The sequence below is a fragment of the Neoarius graeffei genome, chromosome 13 (assembly GCF_027579695.1).
Source record: "Neoarius graeffei isolate fNeoGra1 chromosome 13, fNeoGra1.pri, whole genome shotgun sequence".
NCBI classification, from domain to species: domain Eukaryota; kingdom Metazoa; phylum Chordata; class Actinopteri; order Siluriformes; family Ariidae; genus Neoarius; species Neoarius graeffei.
The window spans coordinates 40,459,022-40,477,749 of record NC_083581.1 but is presented as its reverse complement, the minus strand read 5'-3'; the positions used below and the strand labels follow the sequence as shown (position 1 = coordinate 40,477,749).

The following is an 18,728-nucleotide window of genomic DNA, read 5'->3' as shown; positions in this document are numbered from 1 at the left end:
ATGCCTCGCTCAAAGAAGCTGTTTGAAGACTTAAGACACAAAATAATTGATTTGTATAAAGCTAAAAAGGGTTACAAAACCATCTCTAAGACCCTTGGTGTTCATGTGTCTACAATTAGAAAAATTGTGTATAAATGGAGACAATTTGTATCGGTTGTTACTCAGCCAAGGAGTGGCCGCCCTGCGAAGATCACTCCAAAGGCACTGCGAGTCATCATCAATGAGGTAAAAAAGAATCCAAGAGTGTCCGCTGAAGACTTGAGGAAATCACTGAAACATGCAGACATCTCTGTGGACACATCTACTATAAGAAAGACACTGAACAAGAATGGGATTCATGGGAGAAGGCCACGGAGGAAGCCATTGCTGTCCAGAAAGAACATTTCTGCTCGTTTGGAGTTCGCGAAAAAGCATTTGGATGCTCCTCAGCGCCACTGGAAAAACATATTGTGGTCTGATGAAACCAAAGTTGAATTGTTTGAGGGGAACACACCACATCATGTGTGGAGGAAAGTCGGTACAGCACACCATCAGCAAAACCTCATCCCCACCGTCAAGTATGGTGGCGGTAGCATCATGGTGTGGGGGTGCTTTGCTGCCTCTGGGCCTGGACAACTGGCTATAATCAATGGGAAAATGAATTCTCAAGTATATCAAGCTATTTTGCAGAAAAACCTGAGGCAATCTGTCAAAAAGTTGAAACTCGAGAGAATGGGTCCTGCAACAGGACTAGGGGTCGACAGATAATCGGCCTGGCCGCTATATCGGGCCGATATTCTGCATTTTTAGGGTTATCGGTATCGGCCATAATTCCCACCAATATGCCGATAACATGCCTTTTTGCAGCCATTTCGTTCCTAACGCGACTGTCACTGCACGTCCTTTCCTGCACTCGCCTCTCTGAGTTCAAGAACACGGTCCCGCCCACCACAACATCTGATTTGTTTGGCACAAGAGATATAGCCAATCAACACGCGCAGCTAAACACTCTGAACTGTTTCAAGGCGCCCGTATCAAGGTAAGGACACGCTGCTTTTCCCGCAGTAAGTCACAAACACACAAGTTGCAAAAGCACAACATCATCATATGTTTACATTCTTCATCTACTACTCGTTAAAATTGTCCATTTGCATCTGTGTAGCCAGGCAAACTTAGCTTACGGAAGGAAGCACTTGAATTAGCCTACAACCAACTAGTCTCGCTGAAACAGCATAACGTAGGCTGCAGTCATTTTTAAATCCCCGTCTGGAAACGTTGTGAATGTGTCAGTAGTTCTACTCGAACAGTAGAATGACAGCCATACAGAGGTGGTCAAGGGAAGACGAAGTAAAACGTAGTGTTTGTGTTCTGTAGGCTAGCGCAAGCCTACTGGCTATTTGTTATGGTGATGAGTAAACTTCATGACGTGACTCGTGCTCAGAAAGCGCATTGCACTTGTACGTTAGGTAACTTTATAAAGCGCTATTTGAACATTTAAACAAGCCAGGTGTGACTAGTATTTATAATTCTTGCACAAGTGATTCTCCTCGCTAGCGCTTCTGATTCGGAAAGCGATATACTCTTAAAGGAGCAGCCGCTCCTAATAGGGAGTGATAGCCTACTTTACTGTATGTTTGATTTTACTTTTTAAAAAATGCTGCAGGCAGCTCCCTACACTTGATTTGTTATTTAAAAACTACTTGAAGTTGGTAAGTCTTACTTAGTTCTTAGTGTAAAAGAATCCAGAGTGTATTTTCATTTATTTTCCACTGAAAATGGTGAGCTGTAATATAGTAGGGAGTGATTTATTTTTTTATTGGTGAATATTTATTTTATTTTATTTCTCATTTTATTCTAACTAATGTTTGACTTTATTGTACAAATGCTGCTGGCATCTCATCTCATTCTCATTATCTCTAGCCGCTTTATCCTTCTACAGGGTCGCAGGCAAGCTGGAGCCTATCCCAGCTGACTATGGGCGAAAGGCGGGGTACACCCTGGACAAGTCGCCAGGTCATCACAGGGCTGACACATAGACACAGACAACCATTCACACCTACGGTCAATTTTAGAGTCACCAGTTAACCTAACCTGCATGTCTTTGGACTGTGGGGGAAACCGGAGCACCCGGAGGAAACCCACGCGGACACGGGGAGAACATGCAAACTCCACACAGAAAGGCCCTCGCCGGCCACGGGGCTCGAACCCAGGACCTTCTTGCTGTGAGGCGACAGCGGTAACCACTACACCACCGTGCCGCCTGCTGCTGCTGGCATCTCCCTGCACAAAATTTCATGTTCAATTTTACAATTAAACATACATTTCATGGATATGAAGGTCTGTGTCAGTGTGTGCTATGTTTAATTTCATATGAATTATAATGTTTACATTTATCGGTTGCACATATCGGTTATCGGCATCCCAATTCCATAATAATCGGTATCGGTATCGGCCCTGAAAAAAAACATATTGGTCGATCCCTAAACAGGACAATGACCCTAAACACAGAAGCAGGTCGACATTAGAATGGTTTCAGAAGAACAAAATTCACGTTCTGGAATGGCCCAGTCAAAGCCCCGACCTCAATCCAATCGAGATGTTGTGGCATGACCTCAAGAAAGCCATCCATTCCAGGCATCCCAGGAATCTTGCTGAATTGCAACAGTTTTGCAAAGAGGAATGGTGCAAGATTTCTCCTGATCGTTGTGCCCGTCTAGTCTGCAACTACAGGAAACGTCCGGTTGAAGTTATTGCAGCCAGAGGAGGGTCAACCAGCTACTAAATCAAAGGGTGCACTTACTTATGCCTCCCTCTCCTGTGAATAATTCCATCTTATGGTCAATAAAAATATGATAAAACGCAAATGTTTGGGTGGTTTTAGTTCAAGCAGACACTGTTTGTTCATTCTTAAGATTGCTGGAGAGTTCAGATGATGTTTTATGACCAATTTAGGCAGAAATGTGAAAAATTCCAAAGGGTGTACAAACATTTTCCTCCGACTGTATGTACCAGCTTCCTCAGAGATTACTACACTATACTTTTCAATAAAAACAGAAAAAAAGTGTGAATTTCACAGAGCACACAGTATACAACTTTCAAAGTCTTGGAATTGCTGAGTTTTTGATACTACGCAGTGTGTTTGTTGCTCTAAGGATATGCGCACTATGCATGAAAACGAGTCATATACACTACACCATCTTTTATCTGGAGAGAACCCTGCTGAAGTGCACCTCATCCCCACATCCTGCTTTTTTACAAACATAAAGAGATCTACTAGGATCATATTACATTTATCACTGTTGTGAAGAGAAACAAGAATAATAGAAAATATGGATGAAATGTTGGTTGTGAAAATTGGCTGTTCTGCAAAGAGAACTGGAGGTATTGCGTGAAAAGAAACACAGCTATGTTGTGTTTTGTTTTTTACAGAGGTGGACAAAGTAACCACCTTCATTACTTAAGTCAAAGTACAGATCCCACTGGTCAAATGTTACTCCGATACAAGTGAAAGTTGTCCAGTCAAATTTTTGCTGAAGTTAAAGTATAGACTGGTACCAAAATTCAAAAAAGTGCTTATTTAAGGAGTTAAGGGCATTTTTGAGACAAAGTCGGCAAACAGTCTTATTTTGTCAATTTGGGTGTGCCGAATTCAAATCTGCAATATGCCGAGCTCTATCTGACCTCTGTTGACCTCTAGAGGTCATTGAACTTTGGGCCTGTAAACGTCTCAGCTGAACCCAGTTTCTCAGCTTTCTAAGGAATGAAATGTACTAAAATGATTAATGAAGTTAGCAAATGGCCTTGTTTGTTAAATGTTTGGGTGCTGAATTCATTTTTCATTTGTAAAACGACATATGACCTCTGATAACCTCAAGGTCATTAAACTTGGCCTATAGGCCTATGCATTTAACGGCATTTTTAAACGGACTTTACTCCCCCAAAAAGAATATGAACAGACAAAAAACAAATAGAAAGGAACAAATACAACATTAAATGCCAGTCCATGTACATGTGACTTACTTTTCACAATGAGAATGCCTAGGCGATCACCTTACATAACATTGCATTACATTTAGCGGTTATTGTTTATACAAAGCTACTGAAAAAAGGACAGATTCAGCAGCATACAAAATGTGGGGGCATACAGGGTATACAGGTTAATCAGGGTTAGTATATCTCATCTCATCTCATTATCTCTAGCCGCTTTATCCTGTTCTACAGGGTCGCAGGCAAGCTGGAGCCTATCCCAGCTGACTACGGGTGAAAGGCGGGGTACACCCTGGACAAGTCGCCAGGTCATCACAGGGCTGATACATAGACACAGACAACCATTCACACTCACATTCACACCTACGGTCAATTTAGAGTCACCAGTTAACCTAACCTGCATGTCTTTGGACTGTGGGGGAAACCGGAGCACCCGGAGGAAACCCACGCGGACACGGGGAGAACATGCAAACTCTGCACAGAAAGGCCCTTGCCGGCCCCGGGGCTCGAACCCGGACCTTCTTGCTGTGAGGCGACAGCGCTAACCACTACACCACCGTGCCGCCCGGGTTAGTATATATGAGAGTTTTTTTTTTTCTTTGTTTGTTTTTTGTAAAGGCTTTACCCCGTTTAAAACAAAAAACAAAGAAAGAAAAAAACTGTGTCTATGTGTCAGCCCTGTGATGACCTGGCGACTTGTCCAGGGTGTACCCCGCCTTTCGCCCGTAGTCAGCTGGGATAGGCTCCAGCTTGCCTGCGACCCTGTAGAACAGGATAAAGCAGCTAGAGATAATGAGATGAGCTGTTCTGTTTAGATCAGAATGGGCAGTTTTAAATTTTTATGTCATGACCAAGCATGCTAAAAAAAGGTAAATGTGCCCATTTTTGCTACTTACAAATTTCTTCCTTTGGAATAAAATGCTGAAAGTTGTTAACGTACAGACGAAATATGACGGTAATGTACTGTATGTGGTGTGTGATTTGTGTGTGTGTGTGTATATGTGTTCGTGCTCAGAGGTTGTGTTTGTTTTTTTTTTTAATTATTATTATTATTTTTTTAAATGAATCATGTTCATCAATCACATAATGAGATGTTCTGGCCAGGATGTGGCTCTGAGTAACCCAGTCATTTACCGAGCCATGGTGAATATTTCACTCAAATAGTGCTTTTCAACAGGATGGTGGTTTGGCAGATTACCCATAATCCTCCACATTGTTGCTATTTCTACAGTCTAGCTGGGGCAAGTCTCCAGCAGCTTCCTGTTCACTTTGCTTCCAACCTAAATAGGAATTAACAGTGGAGCTTCTGAGGAACAATGTAGAAAGTTTTGTGTGTGTGTGTGTTTAACATCATCTGGTCAGGTATGCACACTAGATTTTCACCAGTGATTAAAGTATTGGCACACTTGATTGTGTCTGATTGTGAAGCAACAGTTTATTCTTCATTTTCACTCAACGTTAAAGTTTCAAAATGATAATTTTTGTAGTATTTTCCTACTCGTGTCTTAGAAACTCCTTACTTTCACAGGAAGATTTACATGATGAGGAAAACAAACACATACAGATAGTCCTGGGTTCACATTTGTTAGTGGAGAAGCGGTACACCGTAAAAAAAAAAAAAAATGTTTTGAATTAAAAAAGTGAGTAACCTGGTTGCCTTAAAATTTTGAGTTCATTAAAACTCATTTAGTAAGTTAGTATAATGAGGCAATCAGGTTGCATTGTGCTAACTTACTATATGAGTTTCAACAAACTTAAAATTTTAAGGCAACCAGGTTACTCACTTTTTTTTAAATTAACACAACAGATTTATTTTTTACAGTGTATATGAAGCCACTATAAGTTTGATTTTGGTTCCTAGCTTTTCCGTTCGTTGTTTTTGCAGTGTGGGTGTATAAGCTTGACCACAATGACTGTTAAAGGCACACATGTTTATGTCTGTAAGCTCCCACAGTGACCCCCTTTAAAAGACACGCCACAAAAAAAAAGCAATAGTTAAATAAACTGGAGATTTACGTAACAGATGTTCATCAGTGCAACATACAAAACACATAATATATACACACACACCGGCCACTTTAATAGGAACTTGTTGTTGATTCTAAGATTCCTGTTCTTGGCTGGCAGAACTGGAACCCAATGTGGTCTTGTGCTGTTGCATGCTGAGATGCTTTTCTGCTCACCACGTTTGTAAAGAGTGATGATATGAGTTGCTATATCCTTCCTGGCAGCTCGAACCAATCTGCCGTTTTCCTCTGACCTGTCTTATCAACAAGGCGTTTGTTTCCACCCACAGAACTGTTGTGCACTCAGTGTTTTTTGTTTTTCGCACCATTCTGTGTAAACTCTAGAGACTGTTGTGTGTGAAAACCCCAGGAGATCAGCCGTGTCTGAAATACCCAAACCAGTCCATCTGGCTCAAACCAACACCCACAGTGCCACAGTGAAAGAAAGTCACACTTTAGTTTCAGATCACAATTTTTCCCATTATGTTTGAAGTGAACATTAACTGAAGCTCTTGATTTGTATCTGCATGATTGTATGCATTGTGCTGCTGTCAAGGGATCGGCTGATTAGAGAACCGCATAAAACAGCAGGTGGCTGGGTGTTCCTAATAAAATGATCAGTGAGTGTCGCTACAGATATGGCTGGTGTCATTGCGTTACACTCCTAGTTACTACAGTGGTAATGACGAGAGAGTAAATAACACCTGAATCCAAAGGAAATGCTCTATTCTAGTCTAACAAGTATAATTTAATTGTTAATTTTATTTTAACAACCTGTTGTGACTTTTTAACCTGCTAAAGAGTCTGAAGCCTTTATTAGTCCATGAGCTTGTGCATGTGGCCTTTTGTGATGGTTGTAGCCATTCTGAACTTGCATATCCTCAAGTCAAGCCATTAGCTTTTTTTTTTTCCCATCTATCTTGTTTAAATAAAGATACAAATTTCATTGTCTGGTGGTCGTGTTTATGACACACGTTGCCTTGCACTTACGGTCAGGTTCTCTGTGGTGGTACATGTACGTTGTTCATACGTCCGGACATTATATGATCGCAAAAGCCATCAAAAATCAGGTAGACGCATTACTATATTCTCTTAAGCATGGCACTTCGCTCTGCTATGAAGCCTTGTTTCCTCTCTCTCTTGCAGTGTGACTATGGTTTCGCATTATTATTAGCTAGCCCAGAAACCTCATTTAAAAAAAAAAAAGGTTGCTATGTTAATGTAATAACATGTGACGAGATAGCTTTTTAGTTCAGTACATTAATACAGACGCAATTAAAAATAACCAGCAAGCCATTGGTCAGTGTCTTAGCTGCGTTTCAGATGTTGTGTTCCGTCCTCGTATTCTAAAATATCATAAAAGATCTGGCTAGCGTCTCAGTTTTCTCTCAATTTGTGGTGGGTTTCCCAAAAGCCTCTGAACACTAAGAGCAGCTTAACTAGGGGAGAGAGTGTTCATTGTGCTGCTTGCTGTACCGTTTAACGATGATCTTTGTGCTACGATGCTTTTGGGAAACTCAGCACTGTTCTGTTATGCTTCTTAGATTGCATTTTATGTGGTATATTTTTGTCAGTGTTTCACCAACCCTGCTTGTTCCTTATTCTGGAAAGTTTGTCTGCATTCGCGAATGAACTCGCCTCGTAAAAGAAATGTTCTAGTGAAAGCAGATCTCGTCTTGGTCGATGTGTGTAGTGCAGCAGGTGGATGGATTTGGAATGAATACTGCATGGATTAAAGTTTTCCGTCGCTACGACGGATTTCCGTCAACTGGGAGCGCTAAAGGTCAATAATGAGATTGATGCAGATCCGAGGAAAAAAGGGGGGGTAGGCCCATAGGTCTGACACCGATGTGATTTAGAACTTCACCAAGCTGCTGTGATTGCCTGTTGTTGAACCCTTTCTTGTGCTATGTTTGAGTATATGTAAAGGAATAAGTTGTTGCGCTAGACAGGCCTAAATAAATAAATACAGCCTCCGCTACTGTCTAGTCCCGGGGAGGCTCAGCGTAGGCCACTGATGAAACTGCTTGGCTGTCCTACTACTAGGCAACTAGGTTACTTGTCTACTACTAATACTAGGCCTTTTGTGGTAGTAGTAATAATGATATTTGCCTATTGAAAGGTGATCAGGTGAAAAGTTGAAGCCGCAGCAAGACCTTTGCTATTAAGCCTTTTGTAGGTTAAACAGGCTTCGGCAGACAACGTCCTGGAAAGGCTGTGTTTTTCTTTGGTTTGATTAGCCTACGATTTAATCTTTAAACATTATGGTTTCAGCAGTTCGCTTAAACATTGGAGGCTGCAGAGTCGGGCTGCAAGATTTCCCGACACTTGTTTAAGATGCCAAACTTCACAGCAAGGAGAAAATAATTCCACAGTATTTAGTGCCTCGTCAGTCTCAAAAATTAATAGTGAAGGAGTAACGCGAATTAAGTCCCAAAAAAACATCTCGTAGGCCTATATTTTACATTTTCAAAAAAGTCCGGAATTGGAAGTCGGTCAGTGGAGTGTAATGAAGTGTCTCATTCACTAAGCACAAAAGGTCGGAAAACAGTGGAGAAAACAGCGATTGCTTAAATAGGCTACTAATGGTTTACATTAGTAATTTAATGTATGTGACAAATTCATTGATTAAATAGATAAAGAAGCGAATACTCCGAAGCTCAAAATTCAGGAAAGTGGCTCCGGTGTCGCAAGTGCACAAGAACAGTTATTTGAAAGTTAACCTGATGAATTTGTGCGTGCGCGTGCGATTTCATGAAGAACCGGGACAACTGGCATTCGGTGAAAGATTCACACCTATGACTCATTATATTCGCGCGCGCCCTCTCGCCCACTGCTGCTTCGTTTTCCTGATTTACACGCGTGTCTGAAGATGGAGTTTTCAGAAATCTCCACTCTGCCCAGAGTTTGCGAAAGTAGCTGTTTTCAGTGACTGAAACCTCTGTATAGGTGTGAATGAGCGGTGCAACCGAATAAATAAATATGCGTCTTTTTTATCCGGCTACATGTAGGCTATCACTGCGCAAAGCCTCTAATGTTGAAATGGTAGTAATATTTGTTAAAATAATAGTAGGCTAATTTCCACATTAATTGGTAAAATGGCACAAGGGATGTGATGGGGGATGGCCGTTTTATAAGGGGAATGATTTGAGATTTCCATCACTAGAGCGCGTGAAATTACTTTCGGTTTTGCCAGCATGGACGCGCTTCTTTTAAATGAAGGCACAGATGTGTCAGACATCGACAAAACGGTAAAGAATAAGTGGAGATGGGCTTGGCGAAATGAAATGGGCGATAATGGCAAGCCATTTAGTTCATGGTGCAAAAAGATGAAAATGGCAGGTGTGCGCTTTTGTGTAGTTTGCCATAAAAAAAGTCTATGGAAGCAATGGCAGAAAACTAGATGCCTTTGGCTTCACTGCGAAGAAGCAGAAAAAGTGAACTTTTACTTTACTTTTCTTGCAAGTTCTTTCTGTTCCCCTCTTTTGAAAGCATGGTTCAAGTTCAACTGCACTTGCACTTTTCTCTTAACCACTGTTGTGCATTACTAAAGTATTGTTGAAATAAATTTGCACTCTGCGCTGAAAACTTGATGTTTCATCATTTATAGCCAGTAATGACAATGGTCAAGTCTTGCCTTAGCTTTAGTCATTATTAAAATTATGTAAATGTACTATAAGTAGGGGCCTAGGGGATAATGGACAACACGGCGTTTAAAATTTGACGCATCGCTGATGTGGTAGGGGCCAACGACGTGGAGCTTTTTTTTTTCAGTCACATTATTTTTTTTTTTTGCTTTAATCCATGATACTGTGCCCTATAATCTGAATGTAAAGTTGAAGTTTAAACAACAAAGGGAAAAAAATAATTTGCTTTCTCTTATGGTTCAGCAACTGGTACCGCTGCATAAAAATTAATAGTCTGGATACAAAACCTGTTCCGTGTGTGTTTCCAGCCTGAACCATAAACGTATTTCCCTCAGACAGGTCACGTGCTTTAGACATCAAGGTCCTTTAAATAGAGCCGTTGCAATTTCTGACAGCTGTTGTGTCTTCTGTGCAGAAAGAGCAGACAGACAACAGTTAACCACGCAGCTGTAACCTTCACGAATCATACACTCTCTGTAGCGAAACACTTCATTTTGGACTGTTTTAATGTAGTAAAATTGATGCTACGTTGAAAACCAAAGTGAAAGTTAAAGCCACTTGGAGCACTTAAAACAAACAATGGCTTAAGGAAAGTCCAAAATCATGAAAGGTGGATAAAGCTAACAGTAAAAAACATTGAAGGATTCTTATAAATGAAATGCCTATGCTTATCAAAGCATCCAGTAGGTATTTAGATCATTTTCCCCCAAAGTAACTTCAATTATAATAGCATTTCAATTTTAATTAGAATAAAACTAGAGAGAACCAATGGAATCCCCAAGATCGACATGGTGCCAAATAGAGCAGGGTGATCTGATCATATAACATCAATATCATGATCAGTAACGTCAAAATATTCTTTTCTTAGACATCATCTATGTTGTGATGTTTATAATGTCATGTTTGTTTGTTTTTTAAAATAATTACAAACTAAATGAAGTTGAACAGAAGCAGCGGATGTAAAAAAAAAAAGACATGACTATTTTTTTTATTATGATTTCATTTTTATTATACATATACTTTAAACGGGCGGCATAGTGGTGTAGTGGTTAGCGCTGTCCCCTCACAGCAAGAAGGTCCGGGTTCGAGCCCCGTGGCCGGCGAGGGCCTTTCTGTGCGGAGTTTGCATGTTCTCCCCGTGTCCGCGTGGGTTTCCTCCGGGTGCTCCGGTTTCCCCCACAGTCCAAAGACATGCAGGTTAGGTTAACTGGTGACTCTAAATTGACCGTAGGTGTGAATGTGAGTGTGAATGGTTGTCTGTGTCTATGTGTCAGCCCTGTGATGACCTGGCGACTTGTCCAGGGTGTACCCCGCCTTTCGCCCGTAGTCAGCTGGGATAGGCTCCAGCTTGCCTGCGACCCTGTAGAACAGGATAAAGCGGCTAGAGATAATGAGATGAGATATATACTTTATTATATTTGCAACATAAATAATTTCTGCTTGCAAGATTTAACTGAATTTAAAAAAAAAAAAAGGTCACGGTTTTGTGTATTTTGTGTTTGTAGCTATGCATTTTTTCCCCTGTATGTTTTAAGCGCTTCAGTTTGAAAAATCATTTTAAAGCTTGGTAGTTTGAAAAGAAAAAATATCAAATGGGTATCGTTGTTGTCTGATGCGCAAGGTTTCGGTATCGGTCATCTGTAAATCAAACGAATGAAAGGTGTAATAACTTCAATAAAATGAAGTCATTAATAATAATAATAATAATAATAATAAAAACAACAAAAGGAACGAATGTAAGTCTGGAAAAGTACAACATGAGAATTATGAATATTAATTAATTAGTTAAGTAATATCACTATAGGATTTTTAATACATAAAATGCAGCTCAAAATATACTACTACTACTAATAATAATAATAATAATAATATAAATCATTAAGAAACAACATGAGAAAAAGTTAAAATAAATTAAATAAAAAAGAATAAAATGTGCAAACTAGAGACAAGCATGTAAAAGAAATACAAGAATGAGAACGCTCTCCTTTACATTTTGTAATGTAGTTGTAATGCTGACACTGGTGTCCTGCCAATGCTTCTTTCTGCCAACATTTATTTCAGTCCTTTTTTTCTGTGTTTGACTTAGGGAACATTGTTTCGTTGCCAACATATACTCTTGATATTTTCCTCGTGAATGTCACCGAGCATCAGCGTTTCCTTCCCTTCACCCCGGCTGTTCTCTGTGTGCAGGCCAACAGTAAACAGGAAGTAGCAGTGAGGAGGCACAGCTTCACACCCATGTCCAGTCAGGACCAAGTGAAGCGGCCACGGGTTTTCAGCGTCGGAAACCCTCCCTGTACCCCTCTGCCTCCATCGCTGAGCTCCACAGACATCCCTGAGGCACAGGGGAACAATGAACTCACTGAGACACAAGTACGAATTCTTACTTCTATCGAATTCTTCTGTGTGCCTGCGCCTCTACCGTATATGTAAACCAGCGATTGACACACACACACACACACACACAGACAAACACAGAACATCATTTTTTTAAAAGCATGAAAACGCATTTTGCTTCTTTGTTAAATTGTATTTTTATTCAATTGTGTTGTTATTTAGCTTTAATTGCTCACCTTGACATGTCCAGTTGTTAAATCCATAAATAGCTTGGAAAAAGACCTGGAGATGTTTTTCCAATGTTCATCCATCCAGTTTGGGTGAGCCTGTGCCCACTGTAGACTCAGAACCCAGAATCCTGTTCTTGGCTGACAGGAGATGCTTTTCTGCTCACCACAGTTGCAAAGAGTGGTGATTTGAGTTACCATAGCCTTCCTGTAAACTCAAACCAGTCTTTCAGCTCTGACCTTTCACTGTGTGTGTGTGTGTGTGTGTGTGTGTGTGTGTGTGTGTGTGTGTGTGTGTGTGTGTGTGTGTGTGTGCAGAGCTTTTAATCCTGCTACCTAAAACTACATACACTGGTCAACTTCAAGAAAACCATACGCCTGCATCTGATATACAGTACCAGTCAAAAGTTTTGTACACCCCGACTCGTTCATAGGTTTTTCTGTATTTTGACTATTTTCTACTTTGTAGAAGAATCTTGAAGACATCAAAACTATGCAATAACGCATGGAACATGTATGGAATTATGTAGTAAACAAAAAAGTGATAAACTGAACATGTTTCATATTTTAGAGTCTTCAGAGTAGCCAGTGTTTACCTTGATGACGCTTTGGACACTATTGGCATTATCTTAACCAGCTTCATGAGGTCGTCACCTGGAATGCTTTCAGTTAAGAGGTGTGCCTCGTCTAAAGTTAATTAGTGCAACTTCTTGCCTTATTAAAGGGGAACTGAAGGCAAATTTTTTTTTTTCAAAATTCTATTTCTCATTTTATTAAATATAAGAAAGCTATTTTGTCGCTGCTATAGCAAGTTATGAGTGTTTGAAATATGCTCTGTAATATGCTCTGTAATATATCAGTCCATATGTCAAAGCAATGGCTGTAAACGAGATTCGTTGAGACCTGTGCGAGACATCGTAGGACGGAAGTAAAACGTACAGCGGAAATCAAAGTGACCGACATCTGCCAACGTTGTCAAAAGATGCACGTACCCTCTCTCTCAAATGCTGATGTAATCAAGCCGGAAGTTTGTTTTGTTTTGATAGCAATCAGGAAAGTTTGAAAAAAGTAGGCAGTAATCGTCATTTAAACTCGTTTTTGTGCAATATTTCATTTGGAAAACAGTTTTCAAAATGGCGGCACTGACACCTGGCTGACACTTCACGTTTCGAAGTCTCGCACAAGTCTCGTGAAGATCGCACGGATAAGCGACGCCTGCCGTGGACCAAACGAACTACATTCAACACGGCTAAAAACCGAATAGGCCGATAAGTATAATAATTAATTGCAATTAGTTGCCAATACGAGTCACGATATAAGGTTACTAAAACCGAAAATGTAATTGAATAACACGTTAATTAAGAAATAAAGCAAGTTTAAAAATGACTTCAGTTCTCCTTTAATGTGTTTGAGATCAAACAGTAAAGAGTAAATAATAAAAATACAGTAAATAGCCCTATTCCACAACTGTGGTAATCCATATTATGTCAAGAACCGTTAAACTAAGTAAAAAGAAATGATGTCCATCATTACTTTAAGATATGAAGTGGCTTTTAATTAATAAAAATAAAGAAAAAACATTGAATTAGAAGGTGTGTCCAAACTTTTGACTGGCACTGGATATCTGATACTTTCAACAAAACAGTTCAATCAAAAATTAAGTGTACACAGTTTTTTCAACTTGTTATCCCAGATTTAATCAGTCTCGTGTCTAGAGTTAGTCCATTAGATTAGCTTTTTTTTTTTTTTTTTTTGCAAAGCTGCAAGGCTAATCTTGCTAACAAGTAAAGTAAGCTGATCAACTGTCGCCTGAATCATTACACAATCGATTTGTAATTCGTTTGAGTCATTCTTTGTTTCAGACTTGCCGATGTGGTTTCTGACTGTGTATGACACATCTCTATTGGCACAATGCACAAAAAGACGTCACGTAGCTCCTTCACTTTCCGCTTCAGCGCAACTTTGTGACAATCCAACGCAGAATCAGACTCTGGGAGGAGGGAATGTGGAAATTTTTGATTAAAGTGATTCAGAGGATAGTACATTTCCAGTTTTTCCAACATGGACTTACTGGTATATTTTCTGACACTGTTTACGTTCTGATCGTGCTTGTTGAGCCAGATTTGGTCTTTGAAGGCAAAAATGAACTTCCTGTTGTGGTTCACAGGAAACGCCAAATTGCTCAAGTCCTGAAGATTGAGACGATGGACAGAAGTGAAGACATGCAAGCGATTCAGTCTTCACCTGGATGAGTCAGACGGACACCTTACACCTTTCTGCATCCACAGCCAAGCCCAGAAACTCTGTCTGTCTTTATAGTTGGCTCATTCGAGAAAAAGCTCAGCCAAATAATCAAATGTACACACTGTTCTCATTAGCGTAAATGTAATCAATTAGCCAACACGTTTGGTGTCTGAGGTTTGTTACATGGCCAACCATTAGATGCGAAGATGACCACACATCTTCATATCCTTGCTTCAAACAATGCTATAAGCTACATCATCTTGTTATAATAGCAAAGGAAGTCTGTATTTAGTCCCAATTATTAGTTCATCCAGCTGGCAGGCGATGAGCTTATGCCATCATGTGTTGTCCATTGTCTGTCCATCATTGTCCACATTTTACAAAAATTGCTTCTTCTCAGTCAGTTCCTTGCCGTTTTGGATTCTTTCTGGCAAATAGGTCGGTATTCCTAGGGTGTATATAGCTTGTGTATAGTGTATATAGCTTGCAACATTTATTGCGCAAGGTGGCCCACTTTAGATTGTTTGTTTCTTCTGGACTAGACAGGGCCGGAGTGAGCTACGCCGTCATTGATGGTCTCGTTTGACATTATCTCAAAGTACTCTTGAACTATTCATTTTGTTTGGCTGTTTATTTGACATTCATGGAAGGAGTCTCCACGCAGCAAAATCCCCAATGTTGAATTAACACCCAGAGTGTTGATTTAACACCCTACTGTGTTTATATAGGTCCAATTGGACACACATTAACTCTGAAAGTGTTAATTCAACACTGAGGAATTTGCTGTGCAGTGTCAGTGCTTTGTAACAGTCAGGGGTAAAGCTGCAGCTTTACGTTGCACTTTACAGTTTCTCGGTAACATGAAAAGCTGTGATTTTTATCTTATTAACCTGAAGCGATCATAAGTGATAATAGGAACTAACTTGTTTTGCGGATGTTCCGCAAATTTAAACGTGACTATTTATGGATAAAAAGTACAGTTAGGTCCATATATATGTGGACACTGACACAAATTTTGTTTTTTTTTACCCATTTAATGAAACATATTCAAGTTATAGTTATATAATGGACATAAAGTCCAGACTTTCAGCTTTCATTTGAGGGTATCCACATTAAAATTGGATGAAGGGTTTAGGAGTTTCAGCTCCTTAACATGTGCCACCCTGTTTTTAAAGGGACCAAAAGTAATTGGACAATTGACTCAAAGGCTATTTCATAGGCAGGTGTGGGCAATTCCTTCGTTATGTCATTCTCAATTAAGCAGATAAAAGGCCTGGAGTTGATTTGAGGTGTGGTGCTTGCATTTGGAAGATTTTGCTGTGAAGAAAACATGCGGTCAAAGGAGCTCTCCATGCAGGTGAAACAAGCCATCCTTAAGCTACGAAAACAGAAAAAACCCATCCGAGAAATGGCTACAATATTAGGAGTGGCAAAATCTACAGTTTGGTACATCCTGAGAAAGAAAGCAAGCACTGATGAACTCATCAGTGCAAAAAGACCTGGACACTGACAGAAGACAACAGTGGTGGATGATCGCAGAATAATTTCCATGGTGAAGAGAAACCCCTTCACAACAGCCAACCAAGTGAACAACACTCTCCAGGAGGTAGGCGTATCAATATCCAAATCTACCATAAAGAGAAGACTTCATGAAAGTAAATACAGAGGGTTCACTGCACGGTGCAAGCCACTCATAAGCCTCAAGAATAAAAAGGCTAGATTGGACTTTGCTAAAAAACATCTAAAAAAGCCAGCACAGTTCTGGAAGAACATTCTTTGGACAGATAAAACCAAGATCAACCTCTACCAGAATGATGGAAAGAAAAAAAGTATGGCGAAGGCATGGTACAGCTCATGATCCAAAGCATACCACATCTGTAAAACACGGCGGGGCATGCATGGCTGCCAGTGGCACTGGGTCACTAGTGTTTATTGATGATGTGACACAGGACAGAAGCAGCCGGATGAATTCTGAGGTATTCAGAGACATACTGTGTGCTCAAATCTAGCCAAATGCAGCCAAACTGATTGGTCGACGTTTCATAATACAGATGGACAATGACCCAGAACATAAAGCCAAAGCAACCCAGGAGTTTATTAAAGCAAAGAAGTGGAATATTCTTGAATGGCCAAGTCAGTCACCTGATCTCAACCCAATTGAGCATGCATTTCACTTGCTAAAGACTAAACTTCAGACAGAAAGGCCCACAAACAAACAGCAACTGAAAACCGCTGCAGTAAAGGCCTGGCAGAGCATTAAAAAGGAGGAAACGCAGCGTCTGGTGATGTCCATGAGTTCAAGACTTCAGGCAGTCACTGCCAACAAAGGGTTTTCAACCAAGTATCAGAAATGAACATTTTATTTACAATTATTTAATTTGTCCAATTACTTTTGAACCCCTGAAATGAAGGGATTGTGTTTTTAAAAAAATGCTTTAGTTCCTCACATTTTTATGCAATCATTTTGTTCAACCCACTGAATTAAAGCTGAAAGTCTGAACTTCAACTGCATCTGAATTGTTTTGTTCAAAATTCATTGTGGTAATGTACAGAACCAAAATTAGAAAAATGTTGTCTCTGTCCAAATATTTATGGACCTAACTGTATGACGTGTCATTCTTTAATAAATAAGCTATTTTAATCAATGGCAAATTGCTGTTATTGATGAGGAATACAATACTTCAGGATGTCCTGATGGGAAAAGAATAAACCTGTCCATATCAACTCCATATCATTACACTCCCCCAGTGTTGATTATTTTCCACAATTTAAAGTAGAAGTGGTGTGGATGTTAATATTGTTCCATCTTGAACGTAAGTTTGTTAATATGCACTTATTAATATCTGAAGAATGAATATGAAAACTTTTCCTTGCATTTAGCTCCAGTGCAAATGTGAATATTTAAACAGACACCAAACATGCCTTAGAGAATCGATTATTATTGGGGTAAAGATGAACGTTTTTTATTTGTGTCTCTTTGCCCAGAAATTACATATGAATGTTCCTGTGCCTTTGTGCTCAGTTCCGAGTGACACTGCGTGTTTTATAAAGTTCCCAAATTGAATGACTTGTGTGTTTTTAGGTCATCTAAGAGTGACTCCAACCCTCTACTGAATCTTCAGTCTGTAATTGTGCCCTGTTCACGTTACGCTGTAGTTGGGATAATGAGTCACTCAGGAAGCATGTGAGCTGCATTACCAGTTTTGTAATCCTTTCTGGCACTAATCAGAGAAACTCAGACAAGATTGTGTCTGATACAGTCAGAATGTCACAACAGAGACGATGTACATTTCGTCCTTTTCCTTTAAACAGAAACACCCGATTTTCCTTCAGAACCTAATCTGTCTCATGCTTGGATGCTGTTGAACCCTGCATTGCTTTGTATTACTGACTTCATTTTCTGTGCCTGTTAGATTCAGTAAATGGAGTGTGACCTCTGTGCCTGTCAGTCCACGGTCTCCATGCCTGTAATGCTTCATTTAACTTACCTCAGAAAGTGGAAATTCGGGGCTCGGAATTGCATCATTTTGACTTCCAGCCGTTCGAACTACAAAGTGGGGTGGGTGTGGCTTTCATGTTTGTCTTTGTTCGCAGTAAGCTAGCTAGCTATGATGACTGATGTACATTTTTCTCCTCAGAACAGTGAACTGTACTGTATACTCAGTCAGTGCGTTTACATGCACATCCAAATCGAGCTACTGTCGGTAATCGAGCTAAGGGTCCCAGCAGGGGTGCCAGAGAAATCCAATCCTACATGCACACAAGGAAATCGAGCTATTGTGTGAGGTACATTGTGCACCCGAGCCACAGGTGGCGCTACACGCCCCATCGTGTTGGTACACTTCCGGTTGTCGTCATGAAGAAGAGCTATTCAAGAGTATAAACAAAGTTATCAGTTCCGTGTTCACAAGAAGAACGACGACAGCAGCATCGAGAGATGATGTTCCTCCTGACCTCTTCTGCTGCTCGCTACTACTACTGTTGTCATGCCGACCGAGGCTGTTGTGTTTCCCGCTTGTGGTCTCGTCACTCGTCACTTCCGGAAGGGGCAGTGCTGAAGTAAGTAGCTCGACTACGTAGCTCGATAGGGTTTACATGCACTAAGTAGCTCGGCTACAATCGCGTAGCTCGATTACGAGAAATCCAGTTCGGTTCGATTTCAGCCGAGCTAAGGTGTTTCCATGGCATTTAGAACTTTGATTTCAGTCGAGCTACGGCAGAAATTCGATTTTCTCTATGTGCATGTAAACGCACTGTTTTAGTTTTAACAAGCAAATGTTTGTCTGTTGATTGAGCTAAAG

The 18,728-nt window shown here is 40.2% G+C and overlaps 1 protein-coding gene across 3 annotated transcripts in view; it reads left to right on the top strand.

Moving 5' to 3' along the window:
* pfkfb2a (6-phosphofructo-2-kinase/fructose-2,6-biphosphatase 2a) overlaps positions 1-17,866 on the top strand; it is a 73,412-nt gene extending 55,546 nt beyond the window's left edge. For all 3 annotated transcript variants that reach the window (XM_060937722.1, XM_060937721.1, XM_060937720.1), the window contains 2 exons: positions 11,810-11,992; positions 14,351-17,866. In XM_060937722.1, the coding sequence (XP_060793705.1) occupies positions 11,810-11,992; positions 14,351-14,383 (216 nt within the window). In that variant the 3' untranslated portion in view covers positions 14,384-17,866. The remainder of the gene's footprint in view (positions 1-11,809; positions 11,993-14,350) is intronic.
* Positions 17,867-18,728: the final 862 nt, after the last annotated feature.